The sequence below is a fragment of the Diorhabda sublineata genome, chromosome X, assembly GCF_026230105.1.
Source record: "Diorhabda sublineata isolate icDioSubl1.1 chromosome X, icDioSubl1.1, whole genome shotgun sequence".
Taxonomy (NCBI): Eukaryota; Metazoa; Arthropoda; class Insecta; order Coleoptera; family Chrysomelidae; genus Diorhabda; species Diorhabda sublineata.
This window is the reverse complement of record NC_079485.1, coordinates 31,333,633-31,355,887: the sequence shown is the minus strand read 5'-3', so window position 1 is coordinate 31,355,887 and position 22,255 is coordinate 31,333,633. Positions and strand designations below refer to the sequence as shown.

Here is a 22,255-nt window from a genome sequence, read left to right as displayed (position 1 = left end):
CCATTTCGCTTTAACTACTGTTAAAAATAAACAGCAGTTTAAAACTAACTAACCGATTAATTTCCCAATCCTTCCCAACCGCGCTTTGCTGGTTGGATGATGTTGAGGCGAACTTGATTCAACTAAGAATTCGACGTTGAAAGTACCACGCTCAGGACAGGAAGGATTAGCAGTCGATTTTTGAGAAGGCCCTGGTTCTCAAAGGACCGTAGCTCCGGTTAAAGAAAAAAATAAGTTGACCTATACATCTATAGATTGTCTATGTTGAAGTATTGCTTATTTTAAAATTGTTTTCACGTGTTTTAAAATATTACAATGTTCATACAAGTTATATGATATAAAGTCTAAACCCTATAGATTATCGTATTTTCAAATTTGCCGCCGAATCTAAGATCAAAATGGCAGTTCACAGCATTAGTATATTCGCGGATGTTGACGCTTATTCTCCCCTTCATATCTCTGGTAATAACAAATTTGACAGCTACACTTCAATACTTCACTCCCCACTAGCGTCATCTGGTGAGCATGAAACGATAGCCGTCATTGATATAAATATTCTTCTATATAAGGGTCACATGATGACTGGTCAAAGTTAACGTGTTAAACAGCAAACTTTTTAGATTCAAATGAAAGCAAAGATACGAGGGACAATCAAAAAGTGTTGAGATATCGTCAGCATTTACCTAAATAATTTGATAAATTCTAAAATTTATGAGATGTTTACAACAATAATTAACAATAAGATCACTCATTAAACTTTGGTTCGAAAAACTAGTCAAGAATTAGGATAAAGTAAAGGACATCCCAATTTTTTTAATCAATTAATTGAATGTAGATCAGTTATCAGATATATATTGATGTAGCCAGACGTAGGTACGTGAAACTGTATTGACAGTTAGATTGTCACTTTTCAGCACGTCGCTGTAGAAGAAGAATAAATTTTTAGGGAATAAATTACAGGAAATCACGACAGATATAATAATAAAGAAAATAACGTTCAACAATTAGCTGAAGCGAAAATAGCTTTATTTAGAGGTTATATTTTGAATTTACTTTATATGGTCTTTTCAAAACACAATTCTAGATACAGTTCTCTCAGTTCCTATAAGCCACTAATTAAAAATTCCAACTTCCTTTTCAAAAATGGTTGTGATATACAAAATTTTATTTTTAAATGTAAAATAATTGTTAAAATGGGATGCCTTAAACTTCTAGTACACTTATTGCTCGATTATATTTATAATTGAACGAATCCATGATTGACTATCAATAATTAGTTTAGAAGTTATCTACAATGATATGATATGATGAGTTACAATGATTTTCTTCAACTAGATCCTTAATAATAAGAGTCTTCGCTATTTCTAGTTTATGTTCAAAATAGCAATAATGACACATAAACTAACCTAGTACTTTTTGTACAGCATACAGATGTAATGTAAGGCTTGACAAAATAACACAACCAAATATGTTTGTCCATAATAAAAAAATGAAATTTTGGGGAGGTTTCACGCAGTTGGTTATGGCAATTAAAAATCGAATATTTTCAACTGAGAAGGATGATACCAAAAAGAAATAATTTCTTCAATCATGTTTAAAAGAAAATTTTTTTAGTAAAGATATCTGTTTAAAAAACCAAACAGCAGATATTTTGAGTTGCGTTAAACATAACACTAGCGACAACACTGTTTAAGTTCTCACTGTAAGGTAACGCAAAGACCACCCAAACGAATCCCGAAGGAACTATTTGCAATAAGCTCACCCAGCACCTCGCCTATGCGGATGATGTTGACATGATGCCACAAATCACTTCGGCTCTTTCAGGAGCGGTTTGAGGAGTTCGAGCGAGCAGCTAAAGCCAGTATACTCAAAATCAATGAACATGAGAACCTCAACCAACTTCCCAATCCACGTTCCAAGTCAGAGAACATAACTGAAAATAATGGCGTGACAATGGAGATCAAGGCAAGAGCTGCGGAGAAAAGTGCTTCTGGGCAGTCCAGAGAGCGCTCAGGTTTAAAGGGCACTCACGAAGATCAAAGCACACAATTTAAAAGACAATAATGTCCTGTAATCCTAAGAAATACGGTGCGTGGAGGATCCGGAGGAGAACGGCGATTCAGAGGAAGACAGCACCTTCGCTGGTTGTAGGACGATGAGGCGGATCTGAAACAGCTAGGGGTTCGACGTTGGAGGCACCATGCTTAGGACAGAAAGGATTAGCAGACACTGAAAGAATCATATGTAAACAAAAGAACGTAGATAAACGCGCAGAAGATCAAATGTTCAACCAAGCGTTAAACAGACACTTCTAGACAACTAGCTGTATAATACTATTTTGCGATTGTGCTACAAATAGTTTGATAAGGAAGTTTATAATAGATATAGTATTGAAAGATGCTTCAATATTAGACTACTCCACTCCTTTGGAATTCTATACGGTGGGATCTAATAAATATCTCCATCTTAGCAAAAATATACTACACCTTCTCACTGATTTCCTTACAGGATATCACCGATTCAGAAAGCACCTGATGAGATTTGGTCTAACTGAAATTTACAAAGCACCTTGCCATTACAAACCAAAGCCAAAATTGGGAATGTGGTCTCTGACAAGAGCAGATTTAAGGCAATACTCTTAGACTGTAAACGACTGTCTTCAATGTTTGAGTTGGTGCAGCGAAAGTAAACATCGATCATATTCTCTTATCAAACCTAGACGTGTACAGAATCATATTTAACTAAGAGGTCACAATCATTAATTTTTTTCTGAGGTTATGTTGTTAAATTTTTGATGTAAAGCTATCACATTATCAAAAAAATGTTGCTGAACTATTCCGTCTCGGTGTACTACTACTAATGTAAACTGGTTTGATTCCATTGGATGATGGGGACACCACTAATATAATTAAAATTTATGAAAAATAATTATTCATATTATTTTTTACCTCAATTTGAATATTATTTAAGGTATGTTGAAGCATTTCTGAAGTTTCAATTTAGTTATAAGCTACTATGGTATGCGGTTTTAATTTTAATTAATCATACCATACAAATATTCTGAATGCTGTAAAAAAAGTGATATACAACATAAAAAGATCTTTTTCTTATTTATTTTTGATACAACAGACAATGATACAACGTGGAGCGTGGTTACTTTCTTATTTACACCACCAAAAGGAAATTATGAAAGTAAGTTTCACGTTCCTCGTGGAGATTACTTTTCCTTCAGTCATCTCAATTCAACATGCATTCAAAAGATATCTCAATACTGCGCCTACAGGTGATGTACATAATCGGAAATCAGTTTGTTGATGTGTAGGTACGTTTATGCATACCAATAATGTGCAAAAAAACGTAAAGAACCTTGTAGAATAATCACTTCGTCTTAAAACATCCAAAAATCAAAAAAGTAAAAAAAAACTATCACCAAGCAAACATTCGGCTGCATTAGGGATTTCTAACCGCACAGCGTTAAAAATTCTTCATGAACAACTCAATTTCCACCAATATAAAAGTATACAAAGCTATAAAATGCATTTGAAACCTCACTCGATAATCTACATCCTCATTTACTTATTTCAGAATACATGAACAAATTTTTTTACCCTCACAAACTCAAAAAAACATGAGAAGCATATAGAACATATATCTGGTTGGTATGCAATATCTAGAATAGTTATTATTGGTGTATAGTTCTTGGAAGTCAATTCTGAACGTCATGTCAACATAATGGAGGATTTTTTTATTGGCCAAACTCCATATGGATGTAGAGAAAACGTAGTTTCGACAAGATGGTACCACAGATCAAACAAGATCAATTGATCTCTCGTGGGAACCATCACTTTTAGTGCAATCTTCAATGACTACCATGTGATTAATACCTGTGAGGTTAGCTAAAATTTATGATTTATATGGTTGGTCAACTGTAAAAAAAAATCAACTTTCTGCTACCTCAATGCATTTACAAGAACAGTGGTCACCTTTAAATGTAGTTTTTTTACACCAATTAAAATAAAACTTTGGACGAATCCCTGTACACATAAAATAATTTTTATGTTGTTACTTTTTAAAACGAGAAACTAACCATGCCTCACATTATACAAAACAATATATTCAGTTAAAAATAGCTTGAGTACCTCAATTTATACTTTCTTCTACTTCATACTTGTGCATTTTTTTTTTTGAGTATCAGACTATTTCTAACGTTCACTAATTTTGTATCTCGTACAAAACACTGATTCACAAAGGCATCATAACAAACATACACAATACTTATTTAATAGTTTGTTTAATGTCCGTCTTCAACATAAATAATATCTGGAATTGTATACAGGGTAGTTAGATGAAAACAAACAGATCTTTCGACAGATGACGGAAACGACAGTTGACAAAGACAACACAGCAAACATGACAGATGACATCCAAGTTGGCAGTAACCACAGATATTGGATCATAGACAATAAGACAGATAATGGGTGCGGTCATAGACAACAAACGCACACAACAATTGACAGATGGCGGAAACGAGAGATGATGGGTGAGACATCACAGTACAGACGTCAGATGATATCCAAGATGGAGGAAACGACCGATGATGAGTGAGACACAACAGTATATAAACAAATGGAATCCAATATATACGACAGTTGACAGGTGGTGGTATCGATAGATGACACATGATTGGTGTCTCAGAATACACGACTGTTGACATCCAAAATGGCGGACAGTGAGACATTCATCATAGCAACAGTTGGTAAAAATAATTTTCTAATGATTGGATTGATGACTGTGTTTTGTTTTCGTCTTCCTAACCGGTATAAAATTAAAAAAATACGAGTTAAGCAACCATAAACTTTTAAATAATTATGAAGACATCAAACCATTAAAAAATATGCGTATATTCTAAGCCTTAAAGATATATTTTTACATTAGTGGAAGTTAATTGATTTTGTTCTTCTTAAAGGAAAAACAAATCCTATTTGCAGGTAAACACTGTTATTTTACAAACTTTTATTTCACTTTTGTGAGTAGTAAGTATCTAAAAATGCTCCTAAGTTTACCTAAAAATGAGTTGCTACAAAATACTACTACCAGAGTAATTGAGTTGAATTTCTGGAATATGTCATACAAAGCCTTCAAAGTCACTACCGAAGAATGCTTCAAATGGAAATGGTACATATGGATGGAAATTTTAAAGTCACTAAATTAGACAGAGCACAAATGATCAACAAAGCGTTCGTTTAAGCATGCAGGATGAAGGACCAAAAGGCAAGAGGAGATAACTATGATGTCTTGCCTTTAGCGGTTTTGGTTCTGTAGTTAAAGCTTTCCAGTTTTTATGAACCTGAAAAGCTGCACTAGCATATGTTGTAAACTAGTTCATAACTACTATAAGCAAGATCAATATTTGAAGATGGTAACTTGGTAATCAAAATGAGAGTAAGATAGTGTAATTGTGAGTGTTGGTAGTGAACTGTACCAAAATAATAAGCAATTTATACAATTTATTATAAAAAAGTCGATGTTTAATTAATATGTATATAATGTAAAAATAAAGTTAGTTCTTTGTATATCCTTCTTTGATTATAAATTGGACGTTCTAAGTAAACACAAATTAATTGTCAAAGGATTATACTCAATAAAAAAATAGCAAATAACTTGTATATCTATACCTAACCATTATTTTTCAAAACATAATAGGAACATAAAACGCACATTATATAAAAAATAAATTATAGAAAACTATTATCTTCTTGTATATTCATTATTTTCCAAAATTTTATCCATTTGTCTTAGCCCTGTTCTAAATAATACTTGTTAAATTACTTCTGGTAGTTAGTATTCATGTATACAATATTTCTTCTAAATGTGGATAAATATTTGAACAGTCAATGAATCATATCTAACTAGTATGTTGATGTTAGTATTTTCGAGAAATACAGAATTAATTAAAAACAACTCAATTTTAATCTAAAGTTTACGAGGAACATCGTTATATTTATGAGCTATAAAAACATTTTACTATTTCCAAACCAAAGAATATTTAACTAGATTTTAAATAAAAATGTCTAAAAACCAAATAAAATGGAATTTCTGAAAAGTTTGATGCCAAATAAACTATTAACACCACAACAATAAAACCATCTAGTCCTTTGAGCCTTCCATAGATTCATATCCGGCGTAAATACAAGACGGTGTTCGTGTAATGGAAGTAAACAGATGGCGAAAACGACAGATGATAGGTGGGACACCACAGTACACAAATGAAATCCAAGAGGGAGTATACGACAGTTGACAGATGGTGTAAACGACAGATGACACATGATTAGTGTCACAGACATCACAAAATACTCGACAGTTGACATCCAAGATGGTGGATACATACATATTGTGAAAAGCAATGTTTACAAAATACTAGTCGGGATTTAAACTTTATTTAAGGACCATCTTTTGTGAATTACTCCACGCAATATTTGAACGATTTCTACCAAGTCTAATTTTTCCTATCAGTAGTTTAAGACCTCTCTATAAGCAGCCATCTGGATCTTTTTGTGGCAACTACCACCCATGAGATCATAACACCATACAATAAATAAACAGAAATGCCATCAACAGCAGACAGAACCAAAATAGGAGTGTACGGGCCTAGAATCAAACACTCTGAAAGCATGAGCAGCACAAGTATTTTTCAAGCAGAAATCTATGCAATTGAAAAATGGGTTCATTTCAATCTAGAGAGGAACTATCGCAAATAAGAGATCATAATCCTGTCCAATAGTCAAGCAGCCATTAGAGCTCTAAGCTCCAATGTTATAAAATATAAACTTAGGGATTGCCTAGAAAACTTAAACTAGGCAAAACAAGTTATCCTACAATAGATTCCAAAACACAACGGAGCTTTATTGCTCGCTAAAGCGGGGGACAGACAAGTCATTCATGAGTCCCGAACCTGAACCTTTCTGTGTTATCAGCTACAGAACAATGGAAAAGAAGGTAGATAGGAGCACTTGAAATAGAAGCACTGGGTTCTCCAATATCGCAGCAAGAAAGAGGGGACACAATAGATCCTTTGGCCAAAATCCATACATATAAATACCACACCCTTATTTATACTACAGAAACGAGCCAAAGTTGAATAGTTCGTAGTTGGTTTGGTGCATGAACAGGATTAAATCTTTTCATGTCACTAAGCACACTGGACATCTCCATGCCTAAGCATGGAGATGGCGTCTTAAATGACCATGTCTGGTTAAAATACTTGTGACCAGTCGAATTTGGCACATGTTTAAGTGAAGCAGTTGATTGCTAATAGGCAGAAGGTCCATTGATAAGTGTCTTGGGCTATCTTATGTCAGGTGTTTCCATCAATCTTGCAATCAGACTACTAAGTGATGTAATAGCATCAGCAATAATGGGTTCTATGTCCGTAGGTGACCAGGCACCTAAAAGAGCTAGTTCATGTAGGAAACCATTTCAACAGTTATAGATTTTATGGCAGCTTTACAGTTTGAGCTGATTCAGATTGCTATGTTACTATGGCGTCAATTAATTATTGCATCACAGCAAATACTTGCATTAAGGAAGCAAGTTCTCCAAGTGAGAAAAATTTATTGATTATGGAGTGTCCTTAGTAGAAGCCTTCTCCGACCTATCCATTCATCCTTTGAGTCATCATTGTACATTTTACCTCTTTTAGTTAGTATAACAGGCTTAGAGTCTACCATCTACTATTCTTTGTTAGTGATGTGTGCCTCTAAACCAAAGTTAAATGGGTAGATAGATAAGGATTATATCAAACTAGAATCTCAAGGTCAAATTTGTTTTTGTTTTCCAATTCCAGTAGCTCTGAAGAGTTTAGATATTCAGTTTTCCAAGTTTCTTCTTGTGTTCGCTTGCAGTTGTGAGATAGTCTAGATTAACTCATTGAGTGTTTCATCCATTTCCTAACTGTTTTTAGACTCATCAATTTCTGCTAGACTTAATCCCATTGGGTGCTTTCAGAGAAGGCAATGCTCTATAAGGGAGCCAGAGATACATTCCCAAAGACAATTTTTAGAAATGTTGTTTCATGTATATATTCACACTAAACGTACATTTTAGTACCACTATACTGTTTGTTCCTTAAGAGTCTTCCATAGATATCTGATTCAAAAATACAGTTTAAACAGTGTAATTGTTAGTGTAGTATATTATAATACAAGGAAATTTATTTTTATAAGAAGATATTCTAGGATATGCTTCATATATTAACAATTTCTGATTCAATTTTTGTAGTAATTCAGTGTCCTTATCCAAAAAAGAATGCTTATAATCTTGGAAATATGGAAATATTTAGGAATCGTCTTTGGTTTGGAAAGTTTCTAGTTTGTTACAAAATAAGATATAGAAAAATAAAAAAGTATTAAAAGTGCATCATCTACTATCATGTGAACATCTTAGTAGTTTTACTTTTCGAACATTTGCCACAAAATTTTTGTTTACAGGTAATCACAACAACGAATTTGGAATTAACAGAATATATATGGGTTTTTACAAAATTATTGATTAATACATCAGTGGGTGCCGGTAAACAAAACTGATGTTTATTCTGCTTCCATAATTGATACTAATTAATTTAAAATCAGTTCTATTTATTTCTAAGTCTATGGTATCACGGAACATAAAAATCCTGGATCTACTGAGGCAACTTTTGCTGTCAAAAACGCATGCATACAGAACAGTAAACTTTGCAATATCGAACATTCCAGTTCCTGTAAAAATAAGAGGAAAAATATGAATATTTTAATCTGTTTGACTGTTTACCTCACCTTTGTTTCAATAACTCTAGATTCGATATCCTGGAAATGGAGTTTCAGTTTTGATTTTCCATCATCAGATGATCCCCGTAATTGTGAAAATTTATACTGCCAAACGGGAGTTTTAGAATCACCTTCGTGTAAAGAGAATCCTAGATTCCAATCCAATGTTAATCCCGCAGTCTTTCCATTACTACTCACGGTAAAAGTCTTGTTCTAAAATATTTAACAGCTTAATTTTCAAATTAACAACAAAATACACTGGTTACTTGAAATATAACCAGATTATTTTAGTTGGAAAGAATAACATAGAAGAAAATATGTCTACTTATAATTGAAAAAATAGTCAAGGACAAAAAACAACAAAATGTGAACACTGGAGCACAAAATTTAGATAAAGAAACTTTACATATCGATATGGTTATAATATAGAGTTCTAAAAACAATATATATTCTAATAAAATATTAGAAATTCCCTAAGAGGAATTAACGGTGAAAACTAATTGGGGGAAAATGAAAAGCGAAGACATTAAGTAAAGAACAAAAGAAGAAACCAGCAGTATAAAGAAATAAACAAGAAAAAGCAGAATAGGTATCGACATACAGTAAGAATAAAACAACGCTATTAAAAAATTTAGTGGTAGACCAAGAGATGGATAGACCAGGAACTATGGACAAAAACAGGAAAAACTTGGGTAGGAAAAGAGCAAATTTTTGTTGGAAATCAAATTGTTCTTGAATTTCTCACAACTGATTGTTTTCTGTATTGTAAAAAAATGACATTAAAGTAGATAAAAAAACCAGCCCCTGGAAAATAACAAAAATGAGACACCCGGATACAATCCTTTATGTTACAATTGGTATAAGACTTATAAAAATGAAAATTCAACAAGTTGTTTAAATTTATTTGTCCCGAAGAAAACATCATCCAGCTTATTGAACTTCATAATGTGAAAATTCCAGAAAATAGAGTAAGAAAATTTGAAGAAATTAGATCTATAAACAGCTTCCCTTCAAGCTTTTCTTTCCATATCACAACTGTTAAAGGACACTTACAACTTTAATAACTTTTCTAAATTTCAAGGTTAATTTGTTATGTGTTACTTGTGTTAACTTGTTATCAACCTAATATTTTTTATTTTTGAACATATTTCAATTTCAATAAAAAAAACTTCAAATTCTACATTGAATATACAGATTAAATTATAATAATTACACATAGATCGGCTTAAGTCAGGTAACAAATTTGCATTAAGAGGAAAAATGCAGTGTTAAAATGAAATTACAAAGGGGATTCAAAAAAGGGTTCAAATTAATGCCCATCTTGATCAATGTATTTACGATAACGTTTCTCAATGGAGACGCAAGTTTGGCTTAACATATCAAGCTGTCCGCTTTTCAAATTATTCTTCAAATGCAGGTCGGAAGTCAGGAAGGTCCAAATGCAAAAACGCGGTCCTCCAGAAAGCTCAACAGGAAAAAACCAAGTGCGTCAGGTCACATAACCGTGCGGACTACTCAACGAATCCTCGTCTGCCTATCGATTCTTCAAAATGAACATTAAGGTACAGAGTGTCAAATATAAAGTGACTCCTATATTTTTATCAAACTCTGTAAGAGTAACCAACAAACTTTTATTACAAAATTCCTAACCTAACCCACGAGACCTCCAGCATGGATACCAGCCAATTCTTCGAGTGCGTTGCCTAACTTACGCCGACCTCTATATAATATGTAATTAATATTCAGATTCTCATGGAGAGATATAGGGATACAGGAAAAATGAATAAATATATATAACATCAAAATAAAATGTTTTTTTATCACCAGTCTCGTTATTTAATAGCCATACCCCGTACAATACATATTGGAGTATAATTTGATGTGAATCTGATGTGAAAATGAAATTTACAATTTCCATTACAATTTTTTACTTTTAAATAAATATAAAGACGTAATTTATATCAATTTTTTTTCGGGGCATTGCCTATTAATTAATGTGTTTTAAAAACAAAATTTGTCAGTAATTTGTATCACAACATCTGTCATATAACATTCTATTACATATAACTAACTACTAAAAAACTTTTGTAGCATTTTAGTCATTTGTATAAACAAAAATTTTATACTAAATCTTGTGCCAGGCTAAATATGCAAGATTTCAACAGGCTATTAAAAACTTTCTCAATTCAGTTGCGGCCTTGTTAAAACAACTTTCAATACTACGTTTTTGTTTTGTACAAAAAATAATGGATTAGTCATTGAATAAACAATATAAAATAAATCCAAATACCACCACTGTAATGTATCTTCGAGCTAACCAATGATGATTGACCATTTTGTATCAAAACTACTTTATAAAAAACTATTTATTATGCAAGAAAATCAATTAAACTTGGTTTCCTTAATCCAACTACCGTATTCGACGAATTCCAAACTATTAAGAACCTTGTATCTGTTTAAAAACTGTTTTAAATACTAAAATCCTATTGTACATAAAAGCGATAAATAATTATTTTATAACCGTTAGTTACATCAATATAATATAAAATTAAGTAATTTGATACGTTAATGGAACTTCAAGTGTGAAAAAGGACACTTGGAATCACTTAGCTATGAAGTTGATTCCCATTAGGAGCGGTCAGTGTACAATAAATCTTAACGAATACAACAACAAATTGAAGTTAGGTAGGTAAATTTATGTAATCCGAGACTATACGTTGATGGGGGGTAAAATAAAGGACACTTTGTATCATTTTACTAGATTATTAACAGATTCTAATAGTTACCAACACATTCTGTATCTCTGTCTGGGTTATATTCGTGCAATGTTGCCTAATTTTAAATAAGAAATTGTTATACCAAAACAACCACTAAAGATTAAAGGCTAGTCTGTTTGAAACTCATACCAAAACAACATTAATATATAGGGTAGGAGCCATTCAACAGACCTATAATTTAAAATATCTGTTCATTTCAGATCGATATTTCACCATAAAATATAAATAAAAAAAGTTGCAATATTTACCCCCAATTTCATGACGGCGGTACATACAGAACAGTGCCAAGCGTTTTCAATTTTCAAAAGTTCCTGTCTGGTTTCAACAGAAAAATATCTGGAGTCCTGACCAGATGTTTGTACCAAGAAACAATGTTGTCTTTCATCGACATTTTCTGAATCTTTTATCACCCTGAACATTGTTTGATACACTTTAAACATCAGAGGGCATTTTCCCCAATCAGTCACATTAAGCTGCAAAAAAACTCATAATGATTAGAAAAACAAATATAATTAGTCAATATAAATGATTGTATTTCTGAAGATTTGCAAATATTTTTTGACTTACCGGTGGGTTATCAAATAACATTAGATCAGTACCCTTTAATGCAAAAAATCTAGGTTTGTAGTTTTGCCAAGGATGGTTATTATTCAGAACACCCTCATTCACCCAGCCCATGTATTCTATACGATCCGAAACACTGAAGTTTCTATTATAAAGTTTCATCTTAAATAAAAAAAAATCAAATTAAATAATAAAAAAATTCTAACAAATCGAATACCTGTAAATTTGTTAATCCAATAATATTATCTGAAATATATTTCAACCACTGAGATAATATTGCGGAATCGTCACACTGAATGATCCCAGTACTTATTCCATTCAACCCTCGAACTTCAAATGCATTTGGTCTAAGTTTGTCAGTCCCAAAAATGTATCGTGTGACATAAGCCATCATAAGAGGTACAGTTACTATGTCAACCCAGTGAGTTAATGGATTCTCTTGATCTAATTCTGAACAAATAGAGCTGGGTCTACTACTAGTACTACTTGTTATTCTCAAACTTTCATCAGAAGCTGCCTTTTCATCACCATTCGCTTCTGCTGCTTGCTGTATCTCTTTTTCTTCTGGAAATATAATGTCTTTATACAATCCTAGCACAATATTTTTTCAAGATATCAAGTTCACTCAAATGTGATTATTAGAGTTTAATAAAAAGTTAATTGTTTACAATCAACTTATTTTAGATTTGAAGAAATTTAAAATAAAGTTGACAAAATTAACTGAATAAATTAATAGTTTATTAGTTAGAATTTTAATTATAAAAATAGTTATAGTCTAGTCATCTTAGGCCAAACTATTTTCAAAATTCACATATAATTGGCTGAGGTCGAGTTTTAAAGTTAGGGGTCAAAGGTCACAAATTTTTTTTACATTTTTGAAAATATCTCGTTTTCTATGGGTTTTACGCTATTTGTATTTGTTATCAATATTAATTTAATTCTCTACAACTTTTGTATTCAACATTTTTTTTACCTTGAACTGTTTTCAAGATAGAGGACGCAAAGCACGCGGTCAGAAAATTATCTGAAGTCCCGATCAAAAACTCATAATATTAAGGTTATAATTTATTGCTAAATGTATAATTATCATTTTTTATTAACTTTTATTGCCACGTAAATAAGAATTTGTTGAGGAAAATACTTATATTTTATTTTAATTCTAATCTAATTTTTACTAATGACTTTCTATAGAAATAAAGAAGAAAAGAAATAAATTTCTGATTAATGTTTTTATTAAACGTGTCATTTTATAGATTTATTATTGTCAAAATTAATAAACATTTCGAGAACAAGTTCTAATCTCAATGTTTCTTCTTGTTCTTCTTCTTCATCATCGTCGTCATTGTCCCTCTATTGAAGGATTTCAAGTTCCTCTTCATTACTGTCTTCAATGCCATATGTCTCAGTCATTCATGATTTCTGGAACAAAGTTTCTTACAAAATTAATCTCGGTTTGATATGGTACAGCATTGAGACAAGCTTGTTCTTTACACTGGCCGCAAGCTAAAGAACACTGCAACTCTGCTTTCTTGCATCCTCATTTTGAGCCACAGCCACTTTTGCAGTTACAGAATATTGTATTCATCTGGTCCAGGTGGTAAAATAGTCATGATAGGTACCAGAATTCGTTACGCCAACCACATTCCTGGGGTTGGACAATGAAATATTGACACTTGATCCCCGACTTTAAAACTTGCGAACATCCAATTATATGTTAATTTTGAGAATAGTTTTAGGATGCCAAAATACAAGTTTTTATGTAGTAATATACTGGGTATGTGGATTTTTCGATGTCAGCCCCCTATAATGACTGGACTATTATGAATATATAACATGATCTGTATCGAATATTTGAACCTTATATTCAGTTCGTGATTACTAGTTTTACTAATACTACTTTTACGAAGACTGACCTTTCAAAGTTCTTATTTTTTCCTTATAATTTTTTTACTAGGGACAAGTCAACTGTTGCGAATAGTTAAAGGGTAAACGTGAATTCTGGTTTCAAGAAAGAAGAACAAATTAGAAAGGGAAGAATGGTAATTATCATCTAAGTTTTATGACTTATGACTAATACAAAAGTTGACAACTATAGGGTGTTTAGCTAAAATACTTTAGACATGAGGATATTATACTGAACACACTGTTTACACTACCACTACAACAATACTAACAATTGCACTGTCTGACGCGCGTTTTGTTAACCAAGTTATCATCCTCAGAGACTGGAGGTAAAACAGTTTCACCTTCAGTCTCTAAAGACTGACAGTGTAATTGTGAATGTTGGTATAGTGGTGGTGTAAACAGTGTGTTCACCATGAATATCACAAATTGTTCCAGAAATTCCAACTTAGATGATGGTTCTAAATTGATTCACAAGTAAAAGTTTCTAAAATAAAATAAAATGAAAATTAAATATGAAATACTTTAAAATTAACATTTTCAAACAATTTTCTTATAATCTACCTTGTTTTTGTAAAAATGGAGTAGCTGCTTTATAATGCTTCACAGTTAAAACAACCAAATCTCCAGCATTTCTCAATATATTAACTGCATCATCATGAGGACAAGCCGTAATGTATTCTCCATTAACTACAAGAATTAGTTAAACTTCATTAAAGATTATAGTTGGAAAAAAAATATATTACCTTTAATAATAGCATCCCCTACAAATAATTCTCCAGTTTGATCAGCAGCTTGATTTTTATAAATCCTAGATATCAAAATTGGCAGTTTATGTTCAGCTCCTCCTTTAATACTAAGCCCAAGACCTCCAACTTTCTGTCTTCTAATCTGTACCATTCTTTCCTATAAATATATTTAATAGTAAATACAAATACTATTATATACTATTATATATATATATATATATATATATATATATATATATATATATATATATATATATATATATATATATACCTTGGTGTTAATTGCTTTAGATTCAGGTGGTAAGAGTTCTTCTTTCTGTAAACGTAATACTTCCATGGAAAGATGTAACTGTACGGGGATAGGTCTACTTTTTCCATCACTCACAGTTACCATTCCAGTCCTAACTTTTAGTTTTTGATCAACCTTCTCTTCAATCGGGGTCGTCATCCTTGTAGTGTTTATCTTCATGTTTAAATCAACTAGAATAATACAATAATCAACTAAATAAGCAGTTGATGTGTAGTATAGGTGTTTAAAAAACATTCATAAGTTTTACTCCAGCAACATTTATGCATTTATAAGTATAAAGCATAATGAGTAAAACTAATAATTTTAAATTCATGCAAAATTGACAACAAAACATATTTATTGCGAAAAAAGAACGAATTGACAATAATAGATCAGAAATTTACTTTGAAAAATGATAAAAAGATACTCACTACTTCTATTTTATAAACGAATAAACATTAATTAACGTTTGTTATACAATATTATCATTTTCACCCTTCTGACGTTTCATGGGGAAAATTTTTTGCAGTAGTAGCAGCCATTTTAATAAGAATTTGAAAACTTCTTCAGTTTAATACTGGGACGTATCCACTGACACACTTACGAAAACAGTGAAACCCAATCCTATCCCTCGTAGTACAGGGTAGTAAAATTTTGATAGGGTAGGTCTAACCATTCAACAAATAAATATCAAGCTCTTGAGGCACAACTTCGCGCAACTTCAAAAAATACGCAGAACTTCATAGCACTCGATGACGTTATTTTCACTTTTGTAAGTTACGGCCTTAAAAACATCAAGGGATGGTTGGAAATATGCAAGGTTGATAGAGTATAGGTTGCCCGGTAACTTTGATCTACGCGTGACGTCATCTGTTCAATGGTATGGCTTTTGTCGATTGGTCGACACTTTTTGAGAATAAATATAAAACTAGATATATTCATCAGATAGAAAAAATTTTCTAAAATATCCAATAGTATACGATAATTACATTCCAAATTTAATTATATCAGATATTTGTTTGTGATTTTATTGATACTTGTGCTTCAAGCTTCTACCAATTTTTTTTTAAAACCTATTATATCAGAGTTAATTTAATTTATTTTATCGTTATTTCAAATATCTGTTCTGCCTTATGAAAATAAATTAATATTTACTTAGTATAGTAACAGCATTTCACCGAAATAATTAATTCAATATATATCTGAATTGGTATCTTTTCTCAACAAATATATTGAAAAAGACAAGTACTTTTCTATGTTTATTAAACGACCATAATACAAAAAAACATTATAGACTATACCAATCTATTTTAACTATATTTAGAATTTTAACATTTTTTATGTTTGTCTTTTCTAATTTTTTAAGATAAAGAAAATATACGCCATATTTTTTTGAAAGTATCTATTTTACGAAATTTCCATCCAAAATACGCTACTCTTTCATAACGATGATGCTTTTAATTTAATCCCAGATTTTTTAAGCTAACCTAACCTCCTCCGGACATCCAAAATGTTCATTAACTTTTAAGAGAAATATAGTTTTATAATATTTCACTTAAATAATTGATATATGTATCAATGCCAATAAACAAAGTCTCTATCCACAGAAAAATGCTCTCTTAATATAAACTTAGTCCACTAAACTAATGTCTACATAAAATTTTTAAGAAAAACTCATAAAAAACTACATTAGAATCAAATCCATATAATCCAAACCGGCCGTAATTGGCACAAATCAACTTGTTCTCAGAATAGTTTTCATCAAATTTGTAACCATTTTCGTCGCATCCACGTTATACCGCAACCTATTCTATACCAACCTTGGAAAATTAGTAGGCAATTCTTATTAGTCCATTGCCTTTATGGTTGCCTGACCACCAGGAATGATCATTGTTAGTTATTTTTAAGAAAATTTAATGTTTCATTGAAGATTTGTAACTTTTTTTAAGAGTATTATTGGATATAATATGATAATACAGTATTTGATTAAATAATACAAAGGTGTTACTCATTGTAATGACCTTATGTGTTGAAAAATAATACAATACAATACAATAATAGTGGTTCATTTATTTAAACGTCTATTTCGTGACCTTTGAAAACGGTGTCCCAAATAAATTATTTTACATTCATATAGTAATTATAAAAGGTCGTCCATAATTACATGCAGTAATTTTTATACCTTTATAGTACATTAAAAAAAGGTAACTACTTTTTCACGTATCCTTTTTTATAAAATCGAGTAAGAGAAAATTATACGGAGGGAATTGAAATCCTCTAGTGCTATAAAAGTATCGCACCTGAAGGAAAGACCGTTGACAGATTATTTTAAAAACACGTGAAAATTTTGAATTGATGACTGTTAAATTTTTTTAATAAATGATGTAAGTAACAAAAAATCAAAGCTTGTTCACATAAGAAAACTACAAAATCTTTTGATATCTTTTTATTATAATAGTACACAAATATAAAAATAAATCAACAAATCTGACTTCAATTAAAGGTATACTTGGAATACAAAGCATTGTTAACCTTTGAAGATGGAGTTTTTTTGATAAAATCACTTATGTATCGACCAGCTTCAATCAATTTTTTCAAATCTATACCACTGTGAACTCCTATGCCTTCCAACATATAAACAACATCCTCAGTTGCCAGATTACCCGTAGCTCCTCTAGCATAAGGACACCCGCCTAGACCAGCTACTGAAGAATCCACCACAGTCAGTCCATTCTCTAGAGCAGTAAAAACATTCAATATGGCCTGTCCATAAGTATCATGGCAGTGTATAGCCAAAGTATCTGCAGAGGTTACTTTCAATACTTCTTTTAGCATACTATCGATGGAGTTCCTGGTTCCTACACCGATGGTATCACCTAATGAGATTTCATAACAGCCCATTTTAAGTAAAACCTCTGTTAGTTTGGCAACAGTGGATGGTGCTATTTTACCATCATATGGGCATCCTACCACACATGATATATATCCTCGCACTTTTACATTGTTTTTCTTTGCTAATTCTAGTACTTCTGTGGCTCTAGATAGACTTTCTTGAATTGTACAATTGGTGTTTTTTCTTGAGAAACCTTCAGAGGCTGCTATAAATATAGCTACTTCTTTTGCATCAACTTTCAACTAAAATTAATATATTTTTATGATTTATAACGGTTTTGGGATTAGAATCTTACAGCGGATTTCAGTCCTTGTACATTTGGTACGAGTACAGGATACATTACCCCATTTTCTTTTTTAATGTTTGAAAAGACTTCAGCATTGTCACCCATCTGAGGTATCCATTTCGGACTCACAAAACTACAAAATATTAGTATAAATAGTTATTTAATGAAATTTCTTATTAAAACCTTGTAGTTTCAATGGTTTTGAGTCCAGTTTTTGATAATTTATTTATGAATTCAATTTTAACATCAGATGGTACTTTGGTCGGTTCATTTTGCAATCCATCTCTTGGCCCCACTTCAACAATTCGAACAAAACTAGTGTTCTAAAAAATAAAATGATAAATGCGAATAGTTTCAAACTTAACCTAACATACTCTAATTTGATTTTTAAATACAGACTGTGATAACAATTTCACACTTGAACGAAAACCCATTTCAACTTCAGATCAAAATTTCGTAAACTGTTTAAAAATTAGTATAAGCAACGATAACATAATTCTTTTATCACATTCTTATTATACGTAAACAATGACATGCTTTATTTCATGCAATGTATTGAATTAGTTCTGTTTACGTAGATACCATATACCTACCTCACAGAGATTTTTTTTACAAAAAAAAATTGGATTCCAAAAGTTATAAAGCGTGTTTAATTATATTATTATATTTTTTTGATATATATATATATATATATATATATATATATATATATATATATATATATATATATATATATATTACGTCAATTAAGTACTTATAAGAAATTTATGAATGATTTGAAATCTTCATTAGAGCTCTCGTCCATAGATGGCAGAAGTTAATACAGTTATTATTTCTATAAACATATAGATGGAAGCACGTAAATTATTATGTATAATTTAAAAGTTTATTGAAAAAATTATAGAATAATTAAGTGGCATTCCTTACAAACAGGGAATTGGTAAAATTAAATTTCATCACTAAACTCAGACAAAATTTGACCATGAGTATTGAACAACTGTTTTTAGCCTTCCTAGTCCAACACGATAAACTTATAGAGAATTTAACAACTATTAACTTAGATCTAAACTATATACGATTAATAAAAAATATCTATTACAATCAAACGGCGGTAGTGCGTGTTGAGGACATGGAAACAGACGAAATCGAAATTCAAAAGGGATTTCGCCAATGCTGCGTTCTTCCTCCACAACTATTTAATCTATATTCTCAGTTTGTATTTCAGAAAGTGCTGGATGAGAGACATGAGGGGGTAAACATCGAAGGAACATTAATCAAATTCTTAAGATTCGCCGATGATACTGGCTGAGAGCGAAGGAGATCTTCAAATCCTCTTAGAGAAAATAAACCGAGAATGTGAAAATGTAGGACTCACTATAGATATAGAAAAAACTAAATTCATGGTTATAAGTAAAATCCAAAATATTAATATTAACCCTATTCTCACATTAAATGGAAAACAAATAGAATGGGTGCAAACTTGATGTAAAAATTTAAATACCAATGATATGAGAATAGTTTCCAGCCCAACATATGGTGGTAAATAATGGGAATATCCATTCTTACAGAAATCAAAAATAGTGGTGTCATATATTTGGTGAGTAAGGGATGCATCAAATTTTTAATTTATAATTTTATTCAAAAGGTAATTATAGAAAAAATGTGCTGTAATAAAAAAAGGATTTTGGGAAATTTATAAATGAAAAACAAATTTATTTTATAAATGTTTATTATTTAACTGATTATATTATAATATCTTACTTTTAGTAGAAAATAATTTAAAATAAAATAATAACAACTTAAGTACTGAATTCTCAAAATATTCCAAGAAAATTGAAATGAAAATCGACTAGCTACTAACTTAAACGTTTCCCAACAGTAATATTAATTTGATGTGTTGAAGTGAGTTTATATTTGCCATAGTATTTGTAATTACAAGTGAAACGTGATATATAAATATAGTATTTTACAACATCAACTTAGGTACTAAATATATTACCAAATTCAAATGTTGTTTTACCAGTTAGGCCATTTATTTTGTATAATACATTATAAAATCCTCCTTAGATAAATATCCGGTATATTTTCATGATTCAACAAAACTTGAAAGAAGGTTCTACACCACAATATTATCAGGGGAACAAGTCTTCTTTTATTGTGCATGAATACTTATAATTTAAAATCGGTTGACCCTGTATTAAACTTTTCAATACATATAATGAAGATTTATGTTATTATGTCATGGAAACAATGGATAAATTCAAATTTAGTAAAATTGATCTTTTTTTCACTTTTTGGTACTACCATTTATCAAATAATGTTCAGTGTTTCACTGAGAAAAATATATTTGATTTCCATCCTGTTACCATATCAATTTTGTTGATGAAATTCTGATTTAACTAAGTAATTGATTGTTGTAGTTATAGAAATATGGACTAGCAATAAGTTTTCATACTAAACCCACCACCACTACTACTAAAGTCACAATTACATTGTCTACTTCTTCCACGTTTCCATAGGTTTCTATACTATCCAAAGCATCAAACAATTTAATAGAGTACTAACATGGTTTGAGAAAAAAATAGGTTATATACAACTTTTATTATAATTTCTTTTTAATTCTGTGATAAATATTTATAGATAAAAAAATTATTGAAATTTAAAAATTTTGTAGGTAGTTTAAACATTTCAGTAAGGCCGCCATATTTCGTGACATAATAGGTATAAAATAAACACAACATACGATACAAAGTAAATACGGTTATTTTAAAATAAGCTTTATTATTAATTTTGATTCATCTGAAAAATGGTATATAAATCGTGTTTCGTGCCAGGATGTAAAAATACCACAACTAAAACACCTGAAAGTTTTTTTTTATGATGCCAAGAAATTCTAATATACTACAACAAAAATTGTTTGGAAGTGTTGGTCGTTTTGACAATCCTGCGAGATGTAATGATTTTTGTTGCCAGGATCATTTTTATGTAAGTATATTTTAATATTTCAAAGTTATAAAGTTTATTATGATTTCAATTTTTCACGTGATTATGTAATAATATAAGAACTTAACCTATAAAAGGTTTATACATACAACTGCTCAATGTTTTTATTAAACCTATGACGTCACCATTGAAAACTAATGAGAATCATTTTCTTATGTAGTTGAAAATTTCAAATTTTTTTATTTTTAATTAAATATTTTACTTTCTGACATTATTTCATATGAAGAACTTGTAAAATAAACAAAAAAATAAATATTTTAAAAAAATGCATGGACCCTATTGTGTGTTGGTCCAGTGTGTTTAGTATGAATATCAGAAATTCCACAAGTGTAAAATATTGTTTACTACTACTATAACAACACTATCTGGTCCTTCGAGCCGGATATAATCTTATGAAAAGCTTGTGAAAGCAAATAGTGAAAATTTAAGTGTTAGTGTTACATGTTAAAAATAGTGTACACAGGTGGATTTCGGTATAAAACCAAATTTAAAAATTGTTGTTAACACCTACTTTGTAGAACCATATATAGTAAGTGAGTAATTGTAATAAACAGTATTTTTAGTAGAAAAATATCGATGTAAAGCGTATCAATTTAGATCAAACTAAAAATTTAGTATCAGCTAGATAATTAGCAATTGTAAATGAGGCACTAGGCACATGGACGGACTTGCATATTTTTAGGCAATAGTGACTAGAGAGTCTGGTAGGACTCCAACTATTATTATCACAATCTTGTGCAAGTATGTGGGAAGTGTTTATTGAATTCTTACCTGCGAATTTATAAAGTTTTTATAACTATGCTTTAAAATCTAGTAATAGATTAAATAAATTAACTCTAATCTATTAGTAATAACTACATATAATATATAATTTGAATTTTTTTTTAATTTCTTACTACTTAAATATTTTATATTTATTTTTTTGAATAAATATAATTTTTTCGACAGTTAAATATTTCTAATAAGATTGTCAGTCATAATTTAAGTATGG

At 30.6% G+C, this 22,255-nt stretch overlaps 2 protein-coding genes across 4 annotated transcripts; both read right to left on the bottom strand.

Annotated features, from left to right (window-relative positions):
* Window positions 1-1,004: 1,004 nt before the first annotated feature.
* On the bottom strand, window positions 1,005-15,910 carry LOC130451697 (gamma-1-syntrophin). 2 transcript variants are annotated; one of them, XM_056790884.1, is made up of 9 exons: window positions 15,514-15,910; window positions 15,065-15,273; window positions 14,791-14,950; window positions 14,609-14,734; window positions 12,360-12,706; window positions 12,146-12,304; window positions 11,827-12,051; window positions 8,811-9,014; window positions 1,005-8,753 (listed from the first exon to the last, which is right to left on the bottom strand). In XM_056790884.1, the coding sequence occupies exons 2-9, from the start codon at window positions 15,260-15,262 to the stop codon at window positions 8,646-8,648; spliced, it is 1,527 nt and encodes a 508-aa protein (XP_056646862.1). In that variant the 5' UTR covers window positions 15,263-15,273; window positions 15,514-15,910; the 3' UTR covers window positions 1,005-8,645. The 2 variants fall into 2 exon arrangements, with proteins under 2 accessions (XP_056646862.1, XP_056646861.1); XM_056790883.1 differs by having other exon boundaries at window positions 12,360-12,703; window positions 15,514-15,834.
* A 1,603-nt stretch (window positions 15,911-17,513) lies between these two features.
* Window positions 17,514-18,933, bottom strand: LOC130451696 (hydroxymethylglutaryl-CoA lyase, mitochondrial). 2 transcript variants are annotated; one of them, XM_056790881.1, is made up of 5 exons: window positions 18,855-18,933; window positions 18,636-18,722; window positions 18,445-18,584; window positions 18,271-18,394; window positions 17,514-18,217 (listed from the first exon to the last, which is right to left on the bottom strand). In XM_056790881.1, exons 2-5 carry the CDS (start codon window positions 18,693-18,695, stop codon window positions 17,576-17,578), a joined length of 966 nt encoding a protein of 321 aa, XP_056646859.1. In that variant the 5' UTR covers window positions 18,696-18,722; window positions 18,855-18,933; the 3' UTR covers window positions 17,514-17,575. The 2 variants fall into 2 exon arrangements, with proteins under 2 accessions (XP_056646859.1, XP_056646860.1); XM_056790882.1 differs by having other exon boundaries at window positions 18,636-18,874.
* Between the last annotated feature and the right edge of the window lie 3,322 nt (window positions 18,934-22,255).

Excerpts from the sequence above, each read along its gene's own strand:
- LOC130451697 (XM_056790884.1), bottom strand. The coding sequence starts at position 15,262 with ATGAAGATAAACACTACAAGGATGACGACCCCGATTGAAGAGAAGGTT. Across the intron at positions 12,052-12,145 it reads TGTTATTTGATAACCCACCG|CTTAATGTGACTGATTGGGG; the intron begins GTAAGTCAAAAA and ends GTTTTTTTGCAG. Across the intron at positions 8,754-8,810 it reads CTAGAGTTATTGAAACAAAG|GAACTGGAATGTTCGATATT; the intron begins GTGAGGTAAACA and ends TTATTTTTACAG.
- LOC130451696 (XM_056790881.1), bottom strand. The coding sequence starts at position 18,695 with ATGGGTTTTCGTTCAAGTGTGAAATTGTTATCACAGTCTGTATTTAAA. Across the intron at positions 18,585-18,635 it reads TATTTAAAAATCAAATTAGA|AACACTAGTTTTGTTCGAAT; the intron begins GTATGTTAGGTT and ends TTTATTTTTTAG. Across the intron at positions 18,218-18,270 it reads TACAAGGACTGAAATCCGCT|TTGAAAGTTGATGCAAAAGA; the intron begins GTAAGATTCTAA and ends TATTAATTTTAG.